We start from the raw sequence: 25,359 nt of genomic DNA on the forward strand, positions 1-25,359 counted from the left end.
CCGAGGCTCTGAACGGAGAATGGGAAAAGTTTCCCGGCAGAGCAACTCCCACAACTATCACGCCAGCCACCTTGGCAGGGAACTACCTTCCGGTTATTGCCGTAAAGTTTTATTCGCTCTACAACTTGAACTTCTTACGGACGCAGAAATCTCGTTTCTCGGCTTCTGCAAACGTCAGCATTCCGTCCGAACTACGTCAAACCGATGCGGTGCTCCGGGGCAATTCCGACAGCCAAACTCAGACTGTTTCCCCGGCAGCTTCCGGGGAAGAGGCTCAACACACAGATCTACGCAGGGCGGGACAGGAAAGGCAAATATTTTCTTAACATTGCAATGCCGGCAGCACCCCCACCTTGAGAGCTTTTCGGCGAAACTTCTGTACGACATTATGCATGTTATTGCAGTGCAGCTGTTGGGTGGCGCCCTATTTCGGGGAAGGAAGTCGGCGCAACTTGGCGAAGGAATTTTGGCAAAACCATTTCATGGCAGCGGTTCCAGAAATGTCTGCCGAAATATCTGTCTGGAGGAGTGCGTGCCAGTGACAGTCGCAGACCAGAATATTCAACGAATGCAGTTGGGATGATGTGAGAGTGGTGCATCGTTTCTGGAAATTGTTTCGAAATGGGAAAGTTGGCCTTTTTCAGAGTCACTTGGAATGTTTTGAATACACAGCAAAAATCCGATGGTAAAATCGCATGCAAAAGCATGCACATCACGTTCGACAAAATAAACACTTAATATTACACAGTGCATCTACAATTTTTGCAAACATATAAAAAAAGTTGCAACCGACGGGATTCAAACCCAGCAACAATAGTGAGGACTGGCGCCTTAGCCCACTCGGCCATTAGGCCCCGATGAAAAGTTGGAAGGATAAACACATATATCAGTTTGACATTTCGGTCATGTAGATTTCCCATATTGATGGGCTACATATTTCAGAGTGTAAAATCACATAAAATTGCAATTGGTGTAAATTTGGAAGGTTGAATATTACCTCTTTTATTATGTAATTTTACCTCAATTTAGACTGAAAAAGTGACATTGCACCAGAAAAGTGATTAAATATACATTTTCAGAGGTAAAATTACACATTTTTTTCTGAAGATGCACCCCTTCCCAGTTTTCATGATTTAAGACATCTTGAAAACTGAAGTCTAATTTTATTTTTTACCAATACAAATCAAAATTCGGAAGTTTAAAAAAATTTCAAATAATCCCGAATTTAACCTCTTTTCTCTCCTCATGACAACATTCGCAACGGCCTTACTTCTGATTTCACCGCTTACGATTTCAGTTTCGGCGCCCAACGTCAAACCATGAAAATACCGCCCCAAATCTAGACCAAAAAGTAATTACGGTGTGGTCACCTCACTGGTACAGATTCGTCGTACTTTACTTTTAGGACCCCGTTCAAGGGTGGTGACTCCAAGAGACACGCCGAATCTCGTTCGACCGACGTCAATTACGCAACTCTCGCCTAGATCACGACGACGACAACTGACTGACTTAAGGTTAGGCGACCTTTTTCGCTGAGCGGTTTGCAAAGGTAAAAACTGTGTAACACTGAGTTTAGTGGGTCTTTTGAGACACACGACGTCGTAAAAATGAAACCTTCAGATTTTAGCTGCCCAGTGTTATGATTCTTTAAATTTTTGCAAATATTATAACACAATCGAAATAATGAAGAAATTAACCAACTTCAATTGGGCACGTGCCCCGCCAAAAAAATAACGCTTTTCATTAAATTTAATGCTTTGGCACCCCCCTTTACTTCCCCTTCTTCTTAACACTCAAACGCTCGGGTAGTCATTTGACCCCTATTTTTTTTCTTTAAAATCTCATAACTTTTGATAGAATTGACCAATTGGGATGCTTCCAGGTGCAAAAGATCCAGATTTGTCTATATTTTCAACTGTCAGACGGAGGACAAATGTGGTCCATTTTTACCGGAGATATTCCGGATTCTGTTGGGGTACCTCGGCCCTCCTAAATGGATATTTGGCCAATATAATAAAAACTTTTCAACAGAATAAAATCGGAAATGATGCAAAACTTCAAGGAATCATCCTAAAACATCATCCTGCATAGATACATGACATGCTGAAGACCTTCGGGCACCGGAACAGGTTCTATCCGGAAACGGTTCACTGAGCTGATGTCAATTGTTGCCCAACTGGAACCGGCTCCGCTGCCCCGTAGGACTTAACCATGTCAATTATTTTTGCAGGATGATGCATTAGTATGATGCCTTGTAGTTTTGCATCATTTCCGAAATTTTTCTGTTGAAAAGTTTTTATTATATTGGCCAAATACCCATATAGGAGGGCCGAGGTACCCCAACAGAATCCGGAATATCTCCGGTAAAAATGGACCACATTTATCCCCCATCTGGCAGTTCAAAATATAGACAAATCTGGATCTTTTGCAACCAAAAGCATCCAAATTGGTCAATTCTATCAAAAGTTATGGGATTTCTAAGAAAAAAATAGGGGTCAAATGACTACCCGAGCGTTTGAGTGTTAATCAGGGGGCAGTTAAGCCAGCTTAGAGCATAACTTAGTTCCGCCCCGGCTGCCACCACCACCCATTGGTTGCCTCGCCCCGGCGGTGGGTGCCAAGATTAATTGCTTCCATCATATTTCAATCAAGAGAGGCGCAGCAATTCTAGTGGCGCACAAGCCTGCTCGGTAGAAAAGCGCGAAAAAGCATTTTCAAAAAAAAAAAAAGAAAATTGAAATAACTGTAGCTAATTTTTATTGTACGCTTTTTTTAACATCTTTTTCTCCGGCTATCTTTATGCTATCGACACTGAGTGGGGCCTTTTTTTCTTTTTGGGTTTCGTTGAAAAAAAAACTCGGGCCGACCACGCACAGGTGTAGCAACCTGGCGGTGGCGTGCTGAATCGGGTTAAATGCGCTTGAGTTGGGTTTTCAATTAACGGACATTATGGGTTTAGGGCTTGTTTGATCCACTGACACGTATCGTGTAATTAGATGAAATGGAAAATTTACCTTTTAAAGGTCTTTAGTTGTTGGCGTTGGTCGCCGGTAAAGAAACATAAAAGAGTTATTTAAACACTACAAATTTTTTTTTTATTTCTTTTTAACTATTAAGTCATAGACTTTTTAACATTTACATCTAAAAGTCTAACATTTTTTTAAGTTGGTGTGTCACAGGAACGAAAAGATTAATCTCCTTAGAATATTTTTAGAGAAAATTTTCTCTGTTTGAAATTTTTTTCCCTGAAAAATCAGTGGGCAAAACAAATATTGGTCTTAAATTTAAATTTTCAACAAAAACTCCACAAAAAATACTTATGGTAATATTCATCAGGGTATGGTTACAAATTTTGTGTCAAAAAATGTGTAATATCACATCAGGAACTGATGTATTTTTATCAGGTTCATATTTTTACAAATATTATAGGTAAAGTTACTCAAATAAGAGGTAATATTTACACAACCAAATTTTCAACTTTCCAAAATTTAATTTTTTTCTGTGCATGGATAAAAATCAGAATTTTTTGAGAAACTTTTTTGACCAAAAGTTGAATTCCCAAAACTAATTCATTTATTTTATTTTTTTATTTTAATTTGGTTCAAGAGATATGGCGGCATCCATAAAGTATGTCACGCTCTAGGGGGGGGGGGGGGGGTTGATTTTAAAGTGACGTACTTTATAGATGAAGCAATTTTTTCAGGCAAAATTTATTTGCAATCGAAAAGTACTTTAATTTTGTTTTTGAAAAAATGAACCGTTTTTTAAGTTTAAGCCACTTTTAGGTATACATTTTGAGATTAAAAAAAACTTGAATGAAAAGCACTTATGAAAAAAATATTCTCAAAAAACTGAAATGAAAATTCTTAATTTTCTCTCAGTAACATTGAATATCGGGCAATTAGTTCTGAGATACAGCCATTTTTGCCTTCCTCACCTCACTGAGGCAAGGCTATAAAATCACTCGAAAAATGAACTTCTTAAATACCTTCTTACCTTCACGTATACCTATCGACTCGGAATCAAATTCTGAACAAATGTCTGTGGGGATAAGTGTAGACATGATTTTTTTTCCACACGATTATCTCAGAACTGGCTGTACCGATTTTGGCCGGATCCGCCTTATTCTGTTCGTTTTGAGGTCCCCTAAGACCCTATTAAATTTTATTCTGTTTAGTGAAGTACTTTTAAAGTTATGCCAAGAAAAAGTTTTTTTGTAGCTACAAAAAAGGGTGATTTTTGCATAACCTCAAAGGCCGGGTCTTTTTGCTTTTTTGACTTTTTGACCACGCGGGGGATTGGCAGCCACACCCCCTTGCATGTGTATCGCCCGGTTGCCACATCGCTTAAACCAGGCCTGCCCAACGTACGGCCCGCGGGCCGGATCCGGCCCGTGAAGCCATTTCATCCGGCCCGCGACGGTTTTTCAAAATAGTTCTATGACCGGCCATTAGGGCTGTTCATGAAATATGAAATAAATAAATTGATTGTCTGTATTAAAAAAATAAGCTTGAGATCATATTTTATCATATTATAACAACATGCTTCGTGTTTGAATTTAATTCTTATAAATTCTAAATCGATATTTTTAAACTGAAAAATCGTGCAAGAAAACAAAGTTATCAATTTCGTAAAATAGTGAAATTTATGAAAAAAAACCTGGATTGTTGTCTAAAAATGTACAAAAAGACAATATATTTAAATTTCTTTCAGTTTTAACTTTGTTTACTAAAATTTGAAGTTTTTTCTATTTTCTATTTTGTTTTTAAATAAATAAGTAATCCAAAACTAATGTATTTTTCCAGAACAACTTTTCAGTGATCAAGATTTTTTCAAAAGCTTAATAGCGCTGCAAATATTTTTAAAAATATTAAAAAATGTCTCAAAATGATTTCTTGACTCATTTGAGGAGCTAAAAATATGTTTTTTTCATAGAAAATGTGTTTACTTTTTCAACTTTTATCAAATATTAGTTACGGCCCGCGACTGCTTCAGAAAAATCAGATCTGGCCCGCAGGGCCAAAAGGTTGGGCACCCCTGCTTAAACAGTGTCTCTTCTGGAAAAAATCTGTATTAATTATGTTGCTGCATCATTTTGTCTCGACAAAGATTTACACGAACTTTTTACTGAAATATATAACTCATGAGACTTTTCACCTTTGTTTTGAAGAGTTGGTAAAAAAAAGAATTGAAAATTGCTGTTTAAGTAAAATCAATAATTAAAAAAAAAACAAATGAAAAAAAAATATTTTTTTTAAACTCTTAAATTAATTTAAAAATACCACCTAAAATACAACATGAATGCGAGGAAGGCACCAACCACCTTAAGGTGGATTAAGTAACGTTTTTCCTTATTGACTTGTAATTTTCAACTCACGATATCTCCGAAATAGAGGTGGGCCAAACCACTCATTTTAAGGAGCCGCTCTTTTTGGCTCGTTTTTTAAATAGAATCGCTCGCTCTTTTTCGTGAACCGGCCCTTTGAGCGGCTCGCTCTTTTTTTGCCCACCTCTACTCCAAAACTATTGGTCCGAATTTCAATGTTAACATGAAAAACAAAAATAAGCTTTTTAAGACCATTTCAAAAGTTTAGCTCTGTTCATTTTTTTTAATTCCTTTTAAAAAAGAAATGAAGGTAGATAATCAATAACTTTAAAGATAAAGCCATTTGTTTGATTTTTTACCGCAAACTTCCTTTTTTTTGTAAATTTCCGGAATTTTTTTCGACATGATTTCTACGTTTCAGGGGAGATTTTAAACCCCTATTGGTGAAAAGATAGTTAAATTAATATAAAATTGATCAAATTCAGGTTCGTAAAACTCGTAGCTCAAGATATTTGTACTTTATTGGAATTATTATACTTTTAACTTCAAGAAAAAGGGGTAATCATAAATTTCCTCTTCTCTCTAGCTTGTGAGTTTAGGTGTTAATGATTCCAAATCTTAGTTATTTTGATGCAAGTTATATTAGATCCATCATACGCCAGTCTATGTAATTTTAATGAAAAAGTTATTCAAATTTATCGTAATCTCGATGTCGTTGTTGGTCAGGCATTTGACATGCCTTTTTACGTGTTCATACCAGGTAATCAAATTCAAAATAATATCAAATCGTTTTCGGAAAGAGATCATTCGCTAGTCAGGTTAATCATGCTACTCGACCAAACTCAAAATCTCGGGTTGGTCCAATATTTGCCCTGCAATCACTTGCCAGATACCTTATTTGCCAGTCCTGATTGATATTCTCGGATTTAATCAGCTTCACCCTGTGCTTGGCACAAACCTATCGCTATCGAACTCAATTGCACTCTCGAAAGTGATCCCATAATCCTATTAAAACACAACTTGTGCAAACTCAAACACCGGACCCGAGTAATGCAGGTTTTCACCGGAAAATGGTTAGAGACTAAGCTTACGCTGTGTGAGCAACATTTAATTGGAACGTTGCTCCTTTGCCAGCTGGAATCGAACCTTTCACCTTGCTGTGGATCTCATGGTGCTGCCCTCGAACTGCAAGGCATTTGCGTTGAAGTGCACTAAAATGGAACACGGATGTAAATCATCGGGAAGACTTAACTCAAATTGTGGTTGAAAGTTGAAAGGCTGAAAGTACACCCAAACGAGGGAGTTCTTGCAAGTTTCGTCATATTTTCGAACAATGTTTTTGTGCAGTGATAAATGTTCGACATTTCAAATCTGAATCGCATTTCTCACACTTTCAACACAATTCCATTGGCTAGACCAAACGGCAAACTTCACGTCAATCCGAACTATCCTGTCTGGTCTGGTAGATTCCATACTTGGCGCCCCTAAAAGGTCACCCTGCCGATTGTTGGACGCATCGAAGTCGGTAACGTTGTTGATGGACAAAAAGGGAAAGTTCGTTGATGTAGAACAAATATTTACCGACTGGTGATTTCCAACATTGCTCATCTCGGGCCAGAAAGGGCTTCTGTATGCAGCTATGGCACTTGGACTCTCGTATTTGTCCATTCAATTATGCTGTTTGAAGCGCCTTTGCTGCGATAGACAGTAGCCTTGGGTTAACCCTCGGCGACCTAATGTCTTTTGGTCTTGGTTAGTTCTAATATCTCTTCAAAGGTTATGCTTTGAAACTTCACATTAAGCAGTTGAGGGTTAAGGAAGACTACCGGCAGCCCATTTCTAGCCTTTTGTGTGATTGATGATTGACCTGCAGAGCGCTGCTCTGGAGCGTATAGCTGACGATGCAGTGCAATGCGCTTGAGGAATGCAATCAAAAATCGATTAGAGTGGCTTCTGCTTCTTGATTTGGTGCGAAATTGCTCCGATATGGTTTGTCGAGCAGAACCCAGATAGTGTTGAGTCCGACGGATTGATCTGAATTGACTTGCTATAAAAAATAATTTGCTGACACGTTGAGTTTCTAATTGGGGTGAGGGGTAAGGCGATTCTATTTGTTGGCATATCACCATTTTGTTATTTTCTTACTAATGCATATTTTTTCTTTCATTATCATTCCAGGTAATTCCATTAATTCCACCCCAACACCAACCAAACGAGATTATCATCTGAACAACTGCGCGTAAGTGTCAAAATATTAATCTGATACAAAGACAACCGTCATCCATAACATTGCCCATTCACAACCCCGCCATAAATTGGACTGGGGGGCTCGCAAAGCGGGGCATATCTTGTGGGGAATGTTTTCCATAAGGCAAGATTTATGGCTCCATTGTGAGACCGTCTCCTCGGTGCACGGCTCATATCACGTGGTGTTAATGTTGCGAGTCGCACGTACACACCCACCTTATCTGCCCATCCTCAGGTTGGACAGTGGCAGGCTGCTACAGTGACACTGGTCTTAAACGGTTATAGCTCTTCTTTAGCTGGCCACCCTGTTTTTGGGACGTGGAGTGTTGAAAAGACCCAAAAAGTTTGATTTCTGATTCAGTACAATAATTTCAAAAATTACAACTTGTAATTCATCAATTTTCCTATTTTTTTTTTTGTTTGAAGATCCAGAATTGATTATACGAAGTTCGATTAGACAAAGTTTTAAAGAAACTTCAGGACTTGTGACAGTCTAATATTTTTAGCGTTCGTCGACTGAGCCCGTCGTTCGCTTACTAACGTTCGTCCAAGCACAAACAAACGCAAAGTTACTCACACAGCCACTAGAAATTCATTCGCTAAGAGAACAACGCAACACCGCGAGAGCAAGAAAAAGAGCGGTTGGGAGAGAATAAAAGAGAGAGCACGTACCCTCGTGGCGAGCGGTTGCTTGAGTGCTGAGCTCGGTTTCGTTCGTTGCAACATTGTGTGCGTTCACTGATGGTCGCTTCGGAATGACGAGCATGACAGCGTTCAAATGTGGGCAATTCTCTACCAACTCACACGAAATCGGGAAAAGTTGCCCCGACCCCTCTTCGATTTGCGTGAAACTTTGTCCTAAGGGATAACTTTTGTCCCTGATCACGAATCCGAGGTCCGTTTTTTGATATCTCGTGACGGAGGGGCGGTACGACCCCTTCCATTTTTGAACATGCAAAAAATAGGTGTTTTTCAATAATTTGCAGCCTGAAACGGTGATGAGATAAAAATTTGGTGTCAAAGGGACTTTTATGTAAATTTAAACGCCCGATTTGATGGCGTACTCAGAATTCCGAAAAAACGTATTTTTCATCGAAAAAAACACTAAAAAAGTTTTAAAAATTCTCCCATTTTCCGTTACTCGACTGTAAAAAATTTTGGAACATATCATTTTATGGGAAATTTAATGTACTTTTCGAATCTACATTGACCCAGAAGGGTCATTTTTTCATTTAGAACAAAAATTTTCATTTTAAAATTTCGTGTTTTTTCTAACTTTGCAGGGTTATTTTTTAGAGTGTAATAATGTTCCACAAAGTTGTAAAACAGACAATTACAAAAATTTTGATATATAGACATTAGGGGTTTCCTTATAAACATCACGAGTTATCGCGATTATACGAAAAAAAAGTTTTGAAAAAGTAACTTTTTGCGTTTCTCTTTGTTTCGTCGTCCGTGTCTGTCGCGGGTGACCATGAACGGCCATGATCGATGACAACCAACATTTTCAAAACTTTTTTTCGTAAAATCGCGATAACTCGTGATGTTTATAAACAAAGCCCTTATGTATGTATAACAAAATTTTTGTAATTGTCTGCTCTACAACTTTGTAGAACACTGTTACACTCTAAAAAATAACCCTGCAAAGTTAGAAAAAACACGAAATTTTAAAATGAAAAATTTTGTTCTAAATGAAAAAATGACCCTTCTGGGTCAATGTAGATTCGAAAAGTACATTGAATTTCCCATAAAATGACATGTTCCAAAATTTTTTACAGTCGAGTAACGGAAAATGGGAGAATTTTTGAAACTTTTTTAGTGTTTTTTTCGATGAAAAATACGTTTTTTCGAAATTCTGAGTACGCCGTCAAATCGGGCGTTTAATTTTACATAAAAGTCCCTTTGACTCCAAATTTCTATCTCATCACCGTTTCAGGCTGCAAATTATTGAAAAACACCTCTTTTTTCGCATGTTCAAAAATGCAAGGGGTCGTACCGCCCCTCCGTCACGAGATATCAAAAAACGGACCTCGGATTCGTGATCAGAGACAAAAGTTACCCCTAAGGACAAAGTTTCACGCAAATCGAAGGGGGGTCGGGGCAACTGCTGTGTGAGTTGCCGGAGAATTACCCATGTTGTTTTCGATTATGAGTCCTGACAGAAAGTAGTTCCAAATGTCATGCAATTTCTGTTCATCCTTATTTTTGACTGTTCTAGGGCCACCTCTCTGATTGTTAGAAAAATTGTCATCAATAATGTAAAATTTCTATCAAAAATCATTTTTTATGGTATAAATGTTCAAAATCCTAATAACTTCAAGCATTCAACGTCACTTAGGACATTTTCCATTGTTGCTTCCGACTTTTCTCGCCCAAATGACAGCCGCAACTTATGCTGCCACATCGTAGAAAATTACTGTTCGCGCCATTTTCTTTCGTACGAAAAGCAGACAGAACAATGAACCAATAAACAAACTAGCACATGTGAGTGAGCAAATTACACACACACACCACTACCACATCCCCGCACGGTCCACGAATCGTAATGGTATCATTTGGCGGCAGCAACACTTCTTCGTTTTTTTCTCTGTCTGAAACCGACTTCAGGTGCATTTTGATCTCGCTTTTATTCGCCGCGTCTTCGTACGCGTCACGCAAGATGCATAGCTAAATGAAATGGAGAAAATTAATGTGGGTGGATTATGTCAGCTGTCCGGAAGCTGCGCCGTAAATTTGCAAGATGCGTTTCATACGTGCCAAGTGCACGCTTCCGGTTCAGACAATTAGATGTTTGAAAAAGTTGTTCAAAAATTGTCTTAATAAACAATATTATACACTGGAAAAATTCAATTCCTGATATCGTAAATTGTGTTCATGAATTTGACAACCAACCACTCATGAATAAGTTCCTCCGTGGTTCTCAAATTCGTGAACACAATTCACGATTGTGAAAATTGTCCCTCTGGTAAACTTGTAATGGTGAAACGGTGTAACGTGAAAGCGAACTGCAATTTTCGTGTTCCTGGCCGTGTAGGTGCCTGTTCCTGACCATTCCCTTGGCCGTGTTCTTGCCGTGTTCCTGGTCGTATTTGTGCCCATGCGAAACGGAACAACCGGAACATAATTATAATTTTAAATGATAAGTCCTGGAACTGACACCTGTCAAAAAAGTTCATTCGGTTGTTTACCTTTGAGGTTAAGTTCCGAGCTTTTCTCCTTTAATAAAGGAGAAAATCGTGACGTCAGAAATGAACTCAAATCACTCAAAGTTCATTTTGTGAGTGACTTTAACATTTTGGCATAGTTTGACAGCTACTTCGTTCCCAGGTTTTCTGTGGGAGATAAAAGGAGGCGAATACTTTATGAAAATCATACCTGTCAAAATTCCTAGCCTCAAAATTTTGTCGCGAGTTGCTTTTCTCCTCTTATAGAGGAGAAGTTGACAGAATAGGATGTCAGTAGCTTAGTCATCGCCGAATGTCAGCGTAGTTTGGTTTGGGTGTTCTTCCTTGATCAGGTCAGACTGACCAGCAATGATTAAAATGCAGTATTTTTTATTCATCTACTTGTCTGTGAGCTTGTCAAGCCATAAACGAAGTCAAACTTTTCCACATTTCCCCCCACAGCCTCAAGTAATCAAGCAACGCAGACAGACGTAGAGTTGGCGGATCCGATGATGACGACAGCTGGCTGAACTTTTATCGTGAAAAGTGATTTATATGTCCAAAGTTTGTAGCCCTTTTTTCACTGAACGCGGCAGTAGCAGCGCGTACCTCTTTCACAATTTATTGGAAAAATACGCGATGACTTTAAGGGTGGAGACTGCCGACAGATGGGCCAAGTCGCCCAATTTGGCGCTGCGGAATTGGCGGAACGAACCGGAACGGAACGGGTTTGAGTTATTGGCTGGAAAGTGGCTAATTTAGGCACTGATTTATGGTTGAATTTAGTGGTGATGGCAAGTTTGGCGCTTGTTTTTGACAAATTAGCTCCTGGATCAGTTTCGATCTTTATTGACAGCTTCCCTTCAAAAGTGCCCATCGTCGTACACTTTGAACACAATTTCGGTCATGAAAACATCGCCGGTTTGATTGTCCCACGCTGACCACATCATTCGCCACAGCCCAGTGGAAACGTACGGTGGCAGCAACCGCGAGTCCATGATCCAATCCTTGACCTGGTAGGACCGCGCCGTGAACGGACACTCGCCAGGTTTTGCGATGTTCTCGATGAACTGCACCACGTACCCGTAGTAATCGCCCCAGTAGTCGTTCAAAAACTCGCACATGCTGATCGGTCCGATTTTCATCGGGTAGCGATTGAACTGACTGTTGCCCATCGGACTGTGGTAGGCTTCGATCAGAGCCTGATGGTAACAAAAAAAATGGTTGAAGAACAATAACTTCAAAGAGTTGTTGCTCAACCTACGCTATAACTTCCGCCGATGTCTACTTTCTGTACGATATTTCCAATAAGGGCTGCCGTTGTCCGGTTAATCTTGTGAACTCTTACGTCGCAGTCAACCATTCCGGTACTGTTACAAAAGCTAACGTTATCCAGCATTACTTGAATAGAACTTGCTGGAACAATTCCTAACAAAAATGAGAACAAAACAGCACTTTTCGACTTCATGCTTCACTAAAAGTACGAATTTGCCACGCTTTGACACTCTTGTTTGCTTTTATATACCATTTGCGTGGTTATCTCCTGAAGCTTGGAAATGTAGGAAATACTCACAAATCATCAAACACAAAACTTTTAACATAGAAGTTCATGTAAATGCAGTAAGTTGATCATATACGGGTTACCACCCTTTTTCAATCATTCAAATCATGATATTGGCAAAGTCTCCAGTACCACGTGCCAGTGCCATAGAGTTGATTGAACATTCGACAGTCTATTCAAATGATTTGTTATTTTCAAGAAGCCATAAAATTTCGCTGAGAGATTGCTATCGCAGTCTGGGCATTTCAAGAGGGTACTGTGTTCTATCCCTCGCTTGGTCCAGACCAAAATCCATGATAGAGCTGTCAGACCAAACAGTGAACACTCTTGATTTTTGATGTAGGTGCAAACGGGTCAGGAAAAGTAAATTTTAAGCAAATTTTATTTTTCATTTCTTTAAGGTCGTAGATGATGTCAATGATGGTTCTGAATTCAGGGTCCAAAAATAGTAAATTGCAATGAATGAACAATCGATGCCTCTGAGCTCTCTTATGCTAACTAGATAGGAAAACCAGCATGGTTAGTACAAGAGAGCAAAGAGACTTTCGGTGTTCACCTGAATAATCTTGAAACTTGTTGAACAGTTTCAAACTCTACGATTCGCTTAGGAAAAATGACAAAATCTGATGCTTTTCAAGTTTAGCTAGCCTACTGAGGTCTCATGAAAGGAAAATTTCAGGAAAAAAACGCGTTTGACACACGTACGTTCCCGGCTACCGTAAACATTTGTTATCATAAATCGGGACTCCGGCAACCAAATTCAACCAAACTTCAGGACAATGCACAAAATGGCCAGCCAAACAAAACGTGTTTGTTATTGTTTACATGGCGTGCTCTGCTTTTTGATCATTCAAGGTCAAATATTAGAACACGATAGCAAAATTAGTTTGAGAGTTTATTGCCGACTTTAAAAATACCCATCATCGCACACTTTAAAAATAATTTCCATTATCAAATTATGGCCGGTACTGTTGTCCCAAACCGTCCAAATCATTTTCCACAGCCCGGTTGGGACGTACGGTGGAAACATTTCCGCGTCCATGATCCAATCGTTGATGGGATATGTCCTGGCTGTCATTGGGCACTCGCCCTGCTTCGGAACGTTCGGAATGTATATTACAATGTACTTGTAGTAATCGGACCAGTGAGTATCCAGGAATGCGCACAAATTTATGGGCCCAAGTTTCATCGGGTAGCGATTGAACTGGTTGTTGCCCAATGGGCTGTGGTGCAGCTCGATCAAACCCTGGAATAATGATTAGTAAGATTGTTTTGGAAATATTGTTTTTCAATGAAGTATAACTGATTAAACTAACATTAAAATTAGTATCCATGTCCACATTCTGCACGAAATTACCAGATAGGGCAGCCGTAGTTCGATTGATCTTGCGTACCCTAGCGTTCAGTTCCATCAAGCCGCTACTGTTGAAAAAGTTGACCGAATCAAACATCACTTGAAAGCTGCTGACGGAAACAATCGTCAGCAGCTGGACATGAATTACACCGAGTTGCGCCATTTCGAGTAGTTTAAGCTAGAATAAACAGACTATTTCTGTAGCAAACATGAGCAAAATGACATGATTAAATAGTAAACATTTGCGTGACCATCACAAACCAGACAACATTAACTCAACATGTAATATTTTGTGTAACAAAAATGTTGGAAATGTTACCGCTAATCTATTGAATTGCAAAAACATCGAACATAAGAGGATGGGATGTTTTTATTTTTGCATTTGTGAAAACTAGGTACTTAGTAGGTGGTTGGACTCGTTATTCAAAGGTCGTCTGTTTGAATCCTGAAGAGGAAGAAAAGCTAGGTGTGGTTCGGGTGTTCCCCCAATCAGGGCTTTCGATCGCCTTGTTTAGGAATCTTGTTGATGCGAATAGTTTTGTTTTTTTTTTCGTCAAATTGTATACTTTTATAATGAAAAATTGTTGATACATCATTTATTATTTTTAGATTTGTGTTTTTCCACAGGCAAATCATTATGCATTCATAATTTAATTTTTCTGAAATGCTTTGCAAACGCCAATCCAAAATATTCCTTTAAAAATATTAATCTTCATAAACTTTGAACACTAACTCCGCAATCATGTTGTGCCCGGTAGAGTTGTTCCAAATCGTCCACAGCCCTTTGGGAACGGTGGCAGCATTTCCGCGTCCAAGATCCAATTGTTGATCGGTTATGTCCGAGCAACTACCGGGCACTCGCCGGGATATTCGGCCTGACCCTGACGTAGCGAACACGATTTAATGAAAAAACAATTGCGTGACCATTACAATAATACCTCATCTAGTAACAAATTGTGTAACGAAAATGTTGGAAATGTAACTGCTAATCTAATGAAATGCAAAAGCATCAGACACACGGGGACTTTTCCACGTGATTTTTGAAAAAAAAAAATCAGAATCAGCATGTTCATCAACTGCCAATGAGTTGCTACTACTTTATTGACAAATCAGCTGAAAAATTAAACAATGAATCAAGTATGATCAGTGGGAGCCTATCATCCGTCACTGTTCCCTACTTCATTCGTCAATACCTGTGCCCTCCCTTCAGTTCAACAATGTTAATGATACTTGAATTTGCAGATTCATCAGACATGGAGTTTGTAGCTTAATTCCTAACAACACCGCATGAGAGTGTGAATCCACAGCATTTCTTCCAAGCATCTCGTGAATGACCTTTATGTTAGTAGGATCAGGTTTTGGTTTTCCGGAAATATTTTTCTCCGTGAACGATGCTTTGAGAAGGTCTTTCTTTTCAATACAAAAACACTCGCGTATTTAAATGTGTAATAAAAAATAAATTTGAAAAACAAATCCTTAAAAATATACAAATAGAAGGTGACGATTCTCGAGATTTTCAATTTCCCGGGAATCGAGAGTGGAATTTGGCCATTTCCCGGGAATTCCCGGGACCCGGGAGTTTTTTTACTTTGCCAATAGTGGCTTTAATATAAAAGGAAGAGTACCGTAAACTGGGGTCAATCGGGACACATGGGGCGAATTGGGGCTGCAGTTTTAACCATGTTGGAGCACAATATTTTGACTTTTCTGGTTGGTTTCGGTTAGAACAGACTCAGACCAACAAAATGTGTACATCCATTTCCAAATTTAAAAGCTATAAGTGCTTTAAAACTGCTGTCCCTATTCAGACTGTAGTCCCGATTCGCCCCAGAGTACGATAGTAATTTTGCTTCTTTTCATTGAATTTAGTTACAATTAATTCATACTTATTCTATGAAACGTTAATTTCAGTATTTTGATGAACAATATCTACATATTGATTTTTTTCTGAATCTTCAAATACAAAATCTTTTATTAAGCTTTTTGAGACTTAAAATTGTAGTTTAAAATGTTAACGAATAAAAAGTTTCACTAAATTGTTGCATGAACTTCTTATCTGATTTTTGTGAAGTAAAATAGCTAATATATAATTTCCCAGTATCTGGATTTTTGCAGTATGATAAAAAAGGACTCAAAATAACAATTTAAACTTGTTTTATTTATTTTTTTATTTTTAAGACCAACTTTAAATATTTATTGAAGAATATTGTACAGATATCAGGAAAATCAAAATGTTTACAATTGGTGGTTCTCAACTTTACAAAGAATGTCAGAGTTTTTTTTTTCAAAATATGATTTGAATATTAAGGTTGACGTGTAACACAAAATGAGGTATTATCATAAAAAAGAAATAACCTTGTTACAGCGAAATTATCTTGGGGAATTTAAAAAAAGAAACAGATTATGAGGATTGCTTTGCTCGAGAGAAGATATGAAAATTGAACTGATTTTGAAAAAGCTTTTCCCTCTAAGGAATAATGAATAAAAATAATATCAAACAACTTTAGATTTCATTTCTGGGGTGTAACTACTAAGTATGTTTTAAGGCAAATTTTGAGGTCTAAATTTTTTTTGGCTTCTCACAATTAAAGTCATTGGAATTTTTCACATGTTAAGCTTTACACTTCCTGAATAAGAAGATAAGAGAAGCGTTGGTTTATTTGTACTTGAACATTGAACATTCAACGTTTCTAAAAATAAGGAATTTTTCAAATAATTTTCTGATTAGTTTATATAATTTTGCTTCGATATTTATAAGTTTAAAATTTCCCGGGAGTCTCGACCGAATTTCCCGAGAATCGAGAGGTCTAAAAATGGTCAATTTCCCGGGAATTTTTTCCCGGGAATTCCCGCTCGTCACCCTCTATATACAAATTTTGAAAGTTGCCATGAACATACGGAAAATCAATAAGATAGTCATTTTCTAAAGTTAAATAATGAACATTTAAATTGCTGTCAACACAGAAAAAAAAAGTTGAATTTTGGAATGTTGAAAATTTGGTAGGTTGAATATTAACTCTATTTTTCAGAAATATTACATAAAAATGTGTAAAAATGTGAACCTGATGAATATTCATCAAAAACTGATGAAAATTCATCATTTTCTGGGGTAAAATTCCTCATTTTTTTAGCCACATAATCTGTCACCATTTCCTGATGAATATTACCATCATTTTTTCTGTGAACATTTTTTAAATATATTAACACAAACAATAATCAAGTCACCATAAGGTGGTTGTTTGTAAAATTACTCCCGACATTCACATTTATTTATTTAAATTTCAAATTCAACTTCATATACCCATACTCACAACTCTCGATAAGGTTATCAGATCATCAATCTTTTGGACTTCTTGGAAAGCTCTTCTGATTACACATTCAACGATTGCGATACGCATAATTGATCCGGCCATCAATTTCGTCAAATATCTGAGATCCGGCTTGAAAAAGTGTGTAATTAAAACTTAAACTCTCAAATCTTTTGATACACAGAAAAAAATATGGTAATTTTCATCAGGAAGTGGTGACAGATTTTGTGTCAAAAAATGATTAATTTTACATCAGAAAATAATGAATTTTCATCAGTTTTTGATGAATATTCATCAGGTTCATATTTTTTTCACTGATCGTCACATTTTTGAACGCATTGGAAGATATTTTAAATACTTTTCTTTAACATATATGAGAATGGCCAATAACTTAGAGATTATGTTTTTCAAAAGTATAAATTGAAAAGTTAAATCTGAATCTGAATGGATCATCTTGAATGATATTCAAGATGGCGTCCAATGTGGCATCTGTAAAGGAAAACCAATAAAAATGTTTTTATCTATGCTACCGACTTTTATACCTTCACTATAACTTATAGTCTATAAGGTGTCGTAATAAGGTTCTGCTTGTGATTAAACACTGTCTTCCTTTTGCTAAGCAATCGAGTGCGCAAAGTTAAAAAATGGTGTAGTACATATTACATTTGGAATAAGAACATCTTTAATGTCATAAAAAGGTGTAACCTCTGAAAATGTGTGAATTTTCCACATATTTGACAAAATGCCACTTTTGCAGCCTGAGCTTAGGTAAAATTACATCATAATACAGGAAATATTCAAACTTTCAATTTTACAGTTTCCAATTTTTCTCAATTTTTTACCTGTGCAGGAAGGAAACAATCACCAGTTGTGTTGGCCAGAGCCAAACATTCGATCAGCATCGAATGATTTATTTTGAATCGTGATTCTTTCTGTATCTCTCACTCAAAAATATCCATCTTCATAAACTTTGAAAATCAACTCCATCGTGAAACTCTGCCCAGTCGAGTTGTCCCACATCACCTGGATCACTCTCCAAAGTCCGGTGGGCACGTACGGGGGAAGAATCCGCGCATCCATGATCCAGTCGTTGATCGCGTAGATTCTGGCGCTAAGCGAGCACTCGCCCGGCTTCGCGACGTTCGGGATGTACTCGACAACGTACTCGTAGTAATCCTGCCAGAATTTCTCCAAAAATGCGCACGTGCCAATCGGTCCAATTTTCATCGGATAGCGATAGAACTGGTTGTTGCCCAAAGGGCTGTGGAACAGTTCGATCAGTGCCTGAAATGGAGCGGGAAACTTTTTATAAATCTACAAAAAAAATGAATCTTTTTACTTTGAAATTGCTCCCAACGTCCTCCGTTTGGCTAAGATTTCCGACCAGTGCTGCCGTTGTTCGGTTGAGCTTGCGGACTCTCATGTTACACTCAAACAACCCGGTGCTGCTGCAAGAACCAACCGAGTCAAACATAACTTGAAACGAGCCGACGCAGCAAACTGTCAGAAACGGGAGGAGAATGGTTCTGGTTGGGATCATTTTCACCCAACTGCAACGGTTTACTAACTCACACGCGTCACAGTGAGGTAAAATTTAAACCAGATCGACTCGTTTGCGTGACAAAAGGTTGGTCCGACATGTAGGAAGTGGAAATTGGCGATTTCCATTGATTAACAGACATGCAATTTATTGATTTCATAATAATGATTTGCTGCAGTTTAAAAATAACCGTCCTCGTACACTTTGAAAATAATTTCAATCACAAAAAAGTGTTCGTTTTTAGTGCTGGTCAGCAAACTGATCACCTTCCAAAGTCCCGTTGGCACGAACTGGGGCAGCATTTCGGAGTCCATGATCCAATCCGCTATCTGGTAAGTCTTTGCTCCAAACGGACACTCGCGTGGTTTCACAATGTTCGGTACGTACTTGACGGCGTACTCGTAGTAATCGTCCCAGTACTTGTCCAGAAAGTCGCACATCCCAGTCGGTCCCATTTTCATCGGGTAGCGATTGAACTGATTGTTGCCCAACGCGCTGTGGTGCAGTTCCACTGAACCCTAGAAGTTTAGGAAGATGATTATTTTACACAACATGATTGCCTCACTTTTGATCAGTTTTTACCACATAACTGTCGTCTACTTCCATGTTTTGCACCAGTTCTCCCATGAGAGCTGCCGTTGTTTTGTTGATTTTGTGAACCCTTACGTTGCAATCGATAACCCCACTCCCGTTGCAGTTACTGACGGAGTCAAACATCACCTGGATCGAACTCGCTGGAGCGATTACCAGTATGGACAGCATCAAAACACTTGTGAGAGTCATTTTCAGCTTGAACCATCGGTTGTTTGACACCGTAGGTTAATTAGGCGCCTTTAAATACTGTCTACATGACTATCGATACGGATCATTTCACAGCTGAGTGACAGCAGGAGCTCGTGGCGAACATAAAATTGATCATACAAGAATCATCAGATGGGTATATTCAATTAAACCGCTTTAAAAACATTTAAATTTGATGATTTCAGTGTTTTGTATGCCATCACTTCGCCTCCCCTCTATTAAAGACAAAGTCGTTGTTGTCGTGCTATCTTGTCACACGTGCATTTGGGCCAAATTGTGTTAAGAATGCCTTTTGACCTACTCAGATCCCCAAAATTCGATTTCAATCCTGAGATATTCAATAAAAACTGGAAAAACTCCTTGCATTGTTGTCACTCTTCATATGGAAGAAATTTCAATCTTTTCGTGCTATTTTGAAACACTCTAAAAATTGATGTAAGTGCGACAACTGGGCAAAGGGATTTAAGGTCAGAACGCGTTTGACACACGTTCATGACCGACTACCGTAAACACTTTGATGAAAAACTCGGAACTCCGGCAACCAAATTCAACCAAAGAAAACGTGTTTGTTATTGTTTGCATAGTGTGCTTATTTTGTTTATTGAAATTGAAGCAAACATTAAAACGAGTTTTTCCCGAAACGTCAAAAAGCAACGTGAGCACGCCAACGTCGAAGTGATGATATTGGTTGAAATTGAAATTATTCCATGACTGCACCGCACTCCACAGACCAACTCTGCCACAAAAGCATTCCGTCACGAGACTTGACCAGACGGCTCCGGAGGACAATTTGTCGCCGAGGCATCCCGAAAGCCATCCAAAGGGCAACAACACTGCCGCTGATGGCTGTCACGTCCGTCCACGATCTGTACACCGTCGGTCGAGGTTGTGACCACTCTGTCACGGGGCTCGGGATCTGGGTCAGTCACTTACTGCCAACTCAACGCAGCAGCAGCAGCAGTGGCATTCGCGCCTCGGAACATGACAAACTTTGTCGTACGCGTAGGATTGTATGGGACCGTGATGTGGATGAACTTTAGAATTTAAAAATTAGAAAATAATTGTAGTGTCTGGATTAAGGGAGCCGTTCTCAACATCGTGGACACATTTTTGGAAATTTCAGACACCCTCCCCTCTCGAGGATGCTCGACTCCACGTCCCTTGTGCAAAGATTGATTTGAAACAAAAGTTTATGTCACTCAACTTTACAGTGCCACAAATGCATTCAAGAGACATGTGCACATCCGAGTACATTTTTATGCGTTTTTATGAATTTTCATGTTTTTCGCTTTCTCTGCTCTCCGGTACACGAAATGGTTGGACTACTCGCGTAAAGAACATTTAATCCGACGGCTAGGGTATCACGTGGACGACAATCCTGTCCCTTTCCGAGCGTGGAATGTTGCATCCAGCGTGGTCCAAACCCAGCCAAACAAACCGACACTAAAAAATGGTCAAGACAAGTGTTTAATTGCGCGCACTTGTCGCAACAGCAGCAGGAGATTTTTTTCAATGGAAAACGAACGGAATGAAAATTACGCGAAAAAAACCGAACGTTGATTGGAAACGCGACGACAGGCTGCACCCTGCGTAGAGGTTGCTCAAAGTTGGGTGGGAATTGAAGTGGATATTGCTAGGACAGGTTCCGATTTGATTGAGAAAAATTGATTGCGCGATGTGTCGAAATACACTGGTTTTTTGACGAGGAGTTCAAATGGTGATTGGTGGGAATGGTCTTTGAGAATTTAGAAATGGCGACATTGCCAGTTCTTCTGACTTCAGAATTGTTTTTTTTTCTTTCTACTACTTCTTTCTTAGTTCTATAGCTGACCCCTGGCGAAGATGTGCTAGCAGAACGTTGAATCGCACCGGTTGTCAAGACAGCTGTCAAGACACATAAGATGTCTGAGGTCTATGATTTGAGTGTTAGCCTTAAGAACTTTCGGTTAACGGAATTAATCTAGCTGCTCCATTAGAAAAAAATGCATGGAGCTGGAGTCAATGGAGTACACAGAAAAAAAATGATGGTAATATTCATCAGGAAATGGTGACAGATTTTGTGGCAAAAAATATGTGTAATATTACATCAGGAATTGATGAATTTTCATCAGTTTCTGATGAATATTCATCAGGTTCACATTTTTACACATTTTTTATGTAATATTACTCAAAAAATTATTAATATTCAACCAACCAAATTTTCAACATTCCAAAATTCAACTTTTTTTTGCTGTGTAGTGGTGAGCGTGGTTGCCTCTCAGGTGAATGAATAATTCCATCATATGTTTACACTAAGTTTATCACTTAGAGCAATTTTTTTTTCATTTTTAAATTTCGCATAAATCTATAAAGTTATATTTTAAAATAAAACAATGTTCTACAAAGTTATTAAAATTACAAAAAAAGAAATATAAATAAAAGGGGTTTGCTGCTGCGATTTAACAAAAAAAAAACTTTTGAAAAGGTTACTTTTTGCGTTTCTCTTTGGTTAGCTCTTTGGTTTTTCAAAACTATGTTTCGTTAAATCGCGATAACTCGTGATGTTTGTAAGCATACCCCTTATATTTATATAATTTTTGTAATTGCTTGCTCTACAATTTTGTAGAACATTGCTACACTCTAAAAAATAACCCTGCAAAGTTAGACAAAGACACGAAATTTTAAAATGAATAAAAAAAGTTCTAAATGAAAAAAATAACCCTCCTGGGTTAATGTGGATTCGAAAAGTACATTAAATTTCCCTTAAAATGTCATGTTCCAAAAAAAATACAGTTGAGTAACGGAAAATGGCAGATTTTTATAAACATTCCTAGTGTTTTTTCGATGAAAAATACGTTTTTTTCGGAATTTTGAGTACGCCATCAAATTGGGCCTCCAATTTGACATAAACGTCTCTTTGACACCAAATTTCCATCACATCACCTTTTCAGGCTGCAAATTCTTTAAAAAGATGTCTTTTTTCGCATGTTCACAAATGGAAGGGGTCGTACCGTCCCTCCGCTGTGAGATAATAAAAACGGACCTCGGATTCTTGATCAGAGACGAAACTTACCCCTTTTGGACAAAGTTTCACGCCAATCGAAGAGGGGTCGGGGCAACTTTCCCCGATTTCGTGTGAGTTGGCAGAGAATTACCAATTTATATTTTTATTATTTTGGAGTGATAAAATAAAAATGGCCACAAAAACGCCACAAAGGGTCATTCTTTTGCAAAATGTGCTGAACTTTCCGAAAAAATGCTTTCAAAATCACACGATTGAGTTTCAAGGGTTATAACTGGCCAAAGATGGTCTAAATCATCACTTTTTCAAATACTTTTTCGTAAAATTCAGATAACTCGTGAAAAGTACATACAAGCCTTTATGTTTATACATCGCTCTTTTGTTTTTGACTGCTTTACAAAAAGTTACAAAGAACATGAAATATTAAAATGAAAATTTATGTTTTAAATTTGACATCAAACTTCTGTCACTTCATTGTTTTGAGCTACAAATCACTGAAAAATGGGTCTCTTTCAATATCCAGAAAAATGACAGAATTCGTACCACCCATAGTTATGAGATTACGAGATATCGAAAAATGGTCCTTACCTAACTGAGAAAAGGCAATAAAACCGCTTGAAAAAATTTTATATCTCTTATTATAGGACCATTATAAATCTTCCGGAAATAAATCTATAGGTAAAACTCTGATATATGTAACAAAAAATGTTAAACAGTGGTGAAAAATATTTCAAAAGCCTTATCAAATCCCATCTATAGTGAAAAAAATCTCTGAAAAATCTACTGAACAATATAAACATACTTTTTAGTTCTCTTGTATGCATAAATACCTTGTTACATCTTCGTTAGAAAACATAGACTCTAGAGAAATCGGAAGAAGTATACAGTCTGAAATCCATCTGAGTTGTCAGTTCATTCGTGACATCGATTTAAAAATAAAATTTGGGTAAAATTGTAAATCAATCATTTTGGAAATTTTTAGTCCCTAAGTTCTCCGAAAAAAATGATACAACGCCTATAATTTTAAAACCAAAGTGTCTTGTCTTTGTAAAAATTTGAGAGGCATATAAATGCAATGGATTTTAACTTGATTTTCAATTTTAAAATTTAACCCATATTCCTAAGAAAACAAAGCAATGAAATTAGAAGAAAACAATTTTATTCCCAAAATAAAATTTCAATTTTTAATATCGATCAATAGCTGGTTCAGGTTCAAATATATGGGGGCTAAGAGAACTCCAACTCAAAATTCCTACTAATTTTATCATACACAATCTATTTAAGAAGGTAGGATTAAAAATGGCCTGAGCAAATTTGCTACATCAGTTGAATTACTGAATGATCCATAAATTTATAAATGTTTTTGCAATCAAAATACTTTTCCTACAAACAGGTCCGAAAAAGAGCAATTCTCTACAAAATTGATCTTTTTCTTTTAATTAAAATTTTTGTTTTTTTAATCCGACTGAAACTATTTAGGTGCCTTCGATATGCCCAAAGAAGCCATTTTGCATGAGTAGTTTGTCCATATAATTTTCACTAAAATTTTGGTAAATGTCCATACAAAAATGATACATGAAAATTCAGAAATCTGTATCTTTTGAGGGAATTTTTGGATCGATTTTGTGTCTTCGGCGAAGTTGTAGGTATGAATAAAGAATACAATGAAAAAAATTATACACGGTAAAACATATTTAATATAACAAAGTTCTAAAAAGCAAAATATAGAGAATTCTCAGCTTCTCAAAAATATTTTTTTCAAAGGTGGAACAACATGGGCACAAATTAAAAAAAAAATGAATAACTGCGACTATTTTCATATAAGTTACTAAAGTTCATTTTCGATTTGGGACCAATATTTCGATTTTTTTTTTAAATAGTATTGATTCAAAAAATCATAACTCGGTCAAAGATTTTTTGCACATTCTGGAAATTTCAGAAATGTTGGCATTTGATGTCCCCTAAAACATATCAGAAATAATATAAATAAATATTGTGTGTTTTTTTTTTGCTAATCAAGTTTTAGTGACAAAAAGTGAAATTATCATTTTTTTTTGAGTGTAGTCCTTATTCATACCTACAACTTTGCCAAAGACGCTAAATCGATAAAAAAAATCATTCTAATGATGCAGATTTTTTGAATTTTCATATTTCATTTTTGTATGGACAGTTGTTAAATTTGTAAGGAAAATGGACAAATTAATGAAACTAAATGGCTTCTTTGAGCATACCGAAGGCACCAAAAATGTTTCAGCCGGATAAAAAAAAAAACAGAAAAAAAATCAAAAAAAGCAACAATTTTAAAATAGTAGTTTATGCAGCAAGTTGCAAAAAGAGGATTTTTTCAGCACGAGTCGTACATTTATCCAACGAGGTTCACCGAGTTGGATAAATACGAAGAGTGCTGAAAAAATTAAATTTTGCAACGAGTTCCATACAACATTTTTTGCAATTCCAAAAAACACACACTGAGTGAAATTTTATGTCAAATTTCCATGTATTTTGTCAATAAATCGTTTGAATCAATTTTTTTTTGAAAAGTGTAACTTTTCGGAACAAGTTTTCAGCACCCATTTGAGTGCTGAAAATTAGAACTTTTCAGCATTTATTTTGAAAAGTGTTGCTATTCGATTCTGTTATTTTTGGTACAGAAAAGTAGGCTATTTCATCGCTCAAGAATGACAGGAAAAGTAAGTAGTTTCACGACGGAATTGCAAAAAAAGTTTTTTTTTTTGGATATGTAGAATATTTATTTATTACACTAGTTAACAAAAATAAAAAAAAAATCCAACGTTGCAAAAATTTCGCCACCATTATTGCTCTAGCGAAAAACAACCCAGTCATCATGCTTGACTCAACAAACTTGCTGTTCGTCGATGGTCGACAAATGGGGAGGGTGCAAACGAAGCTTTCTGGGCTCCAGAAAAGGTCAAATCTGAGTGTTTGAACCTGCAGGTTTTTTTTCGCATAGGTACATGTGATCTCGGTTAAACGGTTTGGATGACTTCAAAGTTTCGTCACTTCCAGCACACGTGCTGCAATGTTGAGTGTTTTGTT

At 37.4% G+C, this 25,359-nt stretch overlaps 4 protein-coding genes across 5 annotated transcripts in view; 1 reads left to right on the forward strand and 3 right to left on the reverse strand.

Annotated features, from left to right (window-relative positions):
- Positions 1-25,359, forward strand: part of LOC120416964 (zinc finger CCCH domain-containing protein 13) — a 226,185-nt gene that overhangs the window by 156,828 nt on the left and 43,998 nt on the right. Inside the window, exon 1 of one of the 2 annotated variants that reach the window (XM_052711242.1) lies at positions 7,549-7,565. The exons of the other annotated variant lie outside the window; for it this stretch is intronic. The gene's annotated coding sequence lies outside the window, so the exon portion shown is untranslated. Of the gene's footprint in view, positions 1-7,548; positions 7,566-25,359 lie in introns of those variants that run through there. 2 annotated transcript variants of the gene reach the window in all.
- Positions 11,186-12,398, reverse strand: LOC120416965 (uncharacterized). The gene is made up of 2 exons (XM_039578884.2): positions 12,002-12,398; positions 11,186-11,939 (listed from the first exon to the last, which is right to left on the reverse strand). Exons 1-2 carry the CDS (start codon positions 12,203-12,205, stop codon positions 11,601-11,603), a joined length of 543 nt encoding a protein of 180 aa, XP_039434818.1. The 5' UTR covers positions 12,206-12,398; the 3' UTR covers positions 11,186-11,600.
- LOC120416967 (uncharacterized) lies at positions 17,836-18,519 on the reverse strand. Its single transcript, XM_039578885.1, has 2 exons — positions 18,300-18,519; positions 17,836-18,244 (listed from the first exon to the last, which is right to left on the reverse strand). Exons 1-2 carry the CDS (start codon positions 18,498-18,500, stop codon positions 17,906-17,908), a joined length of 540 nt encoding a protein of 179 aa, XP_039434819.1. The 5' UTR covers positions 18,501-18,519; the 3' UTR covers positions 17,836-17,905.
- On the reverse strand, positions 18,680-19,283 carry LOC120416978 (uncharacterized). Its single transcript, XM_039578902.1, has 2 exons — positions 19,083-19,283; positions 18,680-19,018 (listed from the first exon to the last, which is right to left on the reverse strand). The coding sequence occupies exons 1-2, from the start codon at positions 19,281-19,283 to the stop codon at positions 18,680-18,682; spliced, it is 540 nt and encodes a 179-aa protein (XP_039434836.1).

This window comes from Culex pipiens, chromosome 3, assembly GCF_016801865.2.
Source record: "Culex pipiens pallens isolate TS chromosome 3, TS_CPP_V2, whole genome shotgun sequence".
In the NCBI taxonomy this organism is placed as follows: Eukaryota; Metazoa; Arthropoda; class Insecta; order Diptera; family Culicidae; genus Culex; species Culex pipiens.

What these genes read in the sequence shown, in the direction of transcription:
- LOC120416965 (XM_039578884.2), bottom strand. Translation starts at nt 12,205, where the DNA reads ATGAAGTCGAAAAGTGCTGTTTTGTTCTCATTTTTGTTAGGAATTGTT. An exon ending in ACATCGGCGGAAGTTATAGC is followed by an intron (nt 11,940 to 12,001) that starts GTAGGTTGAGCA and finishes TGTTACCATCAG; the next exon opens with GCTCTGATCGAAGCCTACCA.
- LOC120416967 (XM_039578885.1), bottom strand. Translation starts at nt 18,500, where the DNA reads ATGATCCCAACCAGAACCATTCTCCTCCCGTTTCTGACAGTTTGCTGC. An exon ending in ACGTTGGGAGCAATTTCAAA is followed by an intron (nt 18,245 to 18,299) that starts GTAAAAAGATTC and finishes GCTCCATTTCAG; the next exon opens with GCACTGATCGAACTGTTCCA.
- LOC120416978 (XM_039578902.1), bottom strand. Translation starts at nt 19,283, where the DNA reads ATGACTCTCACAAGTGTTTTGATGCTGTCCATACTGGTAATCGCTCCA. An exon ending in AAGTAGACGACAGTTATGTG is followed by an intron (nt 19,019 to 19,082) that starts GTAAAAACTGAT and finishes CTAAACTTCTAG; the next exon opens with GGTTCAGTGGAACTGCACCA.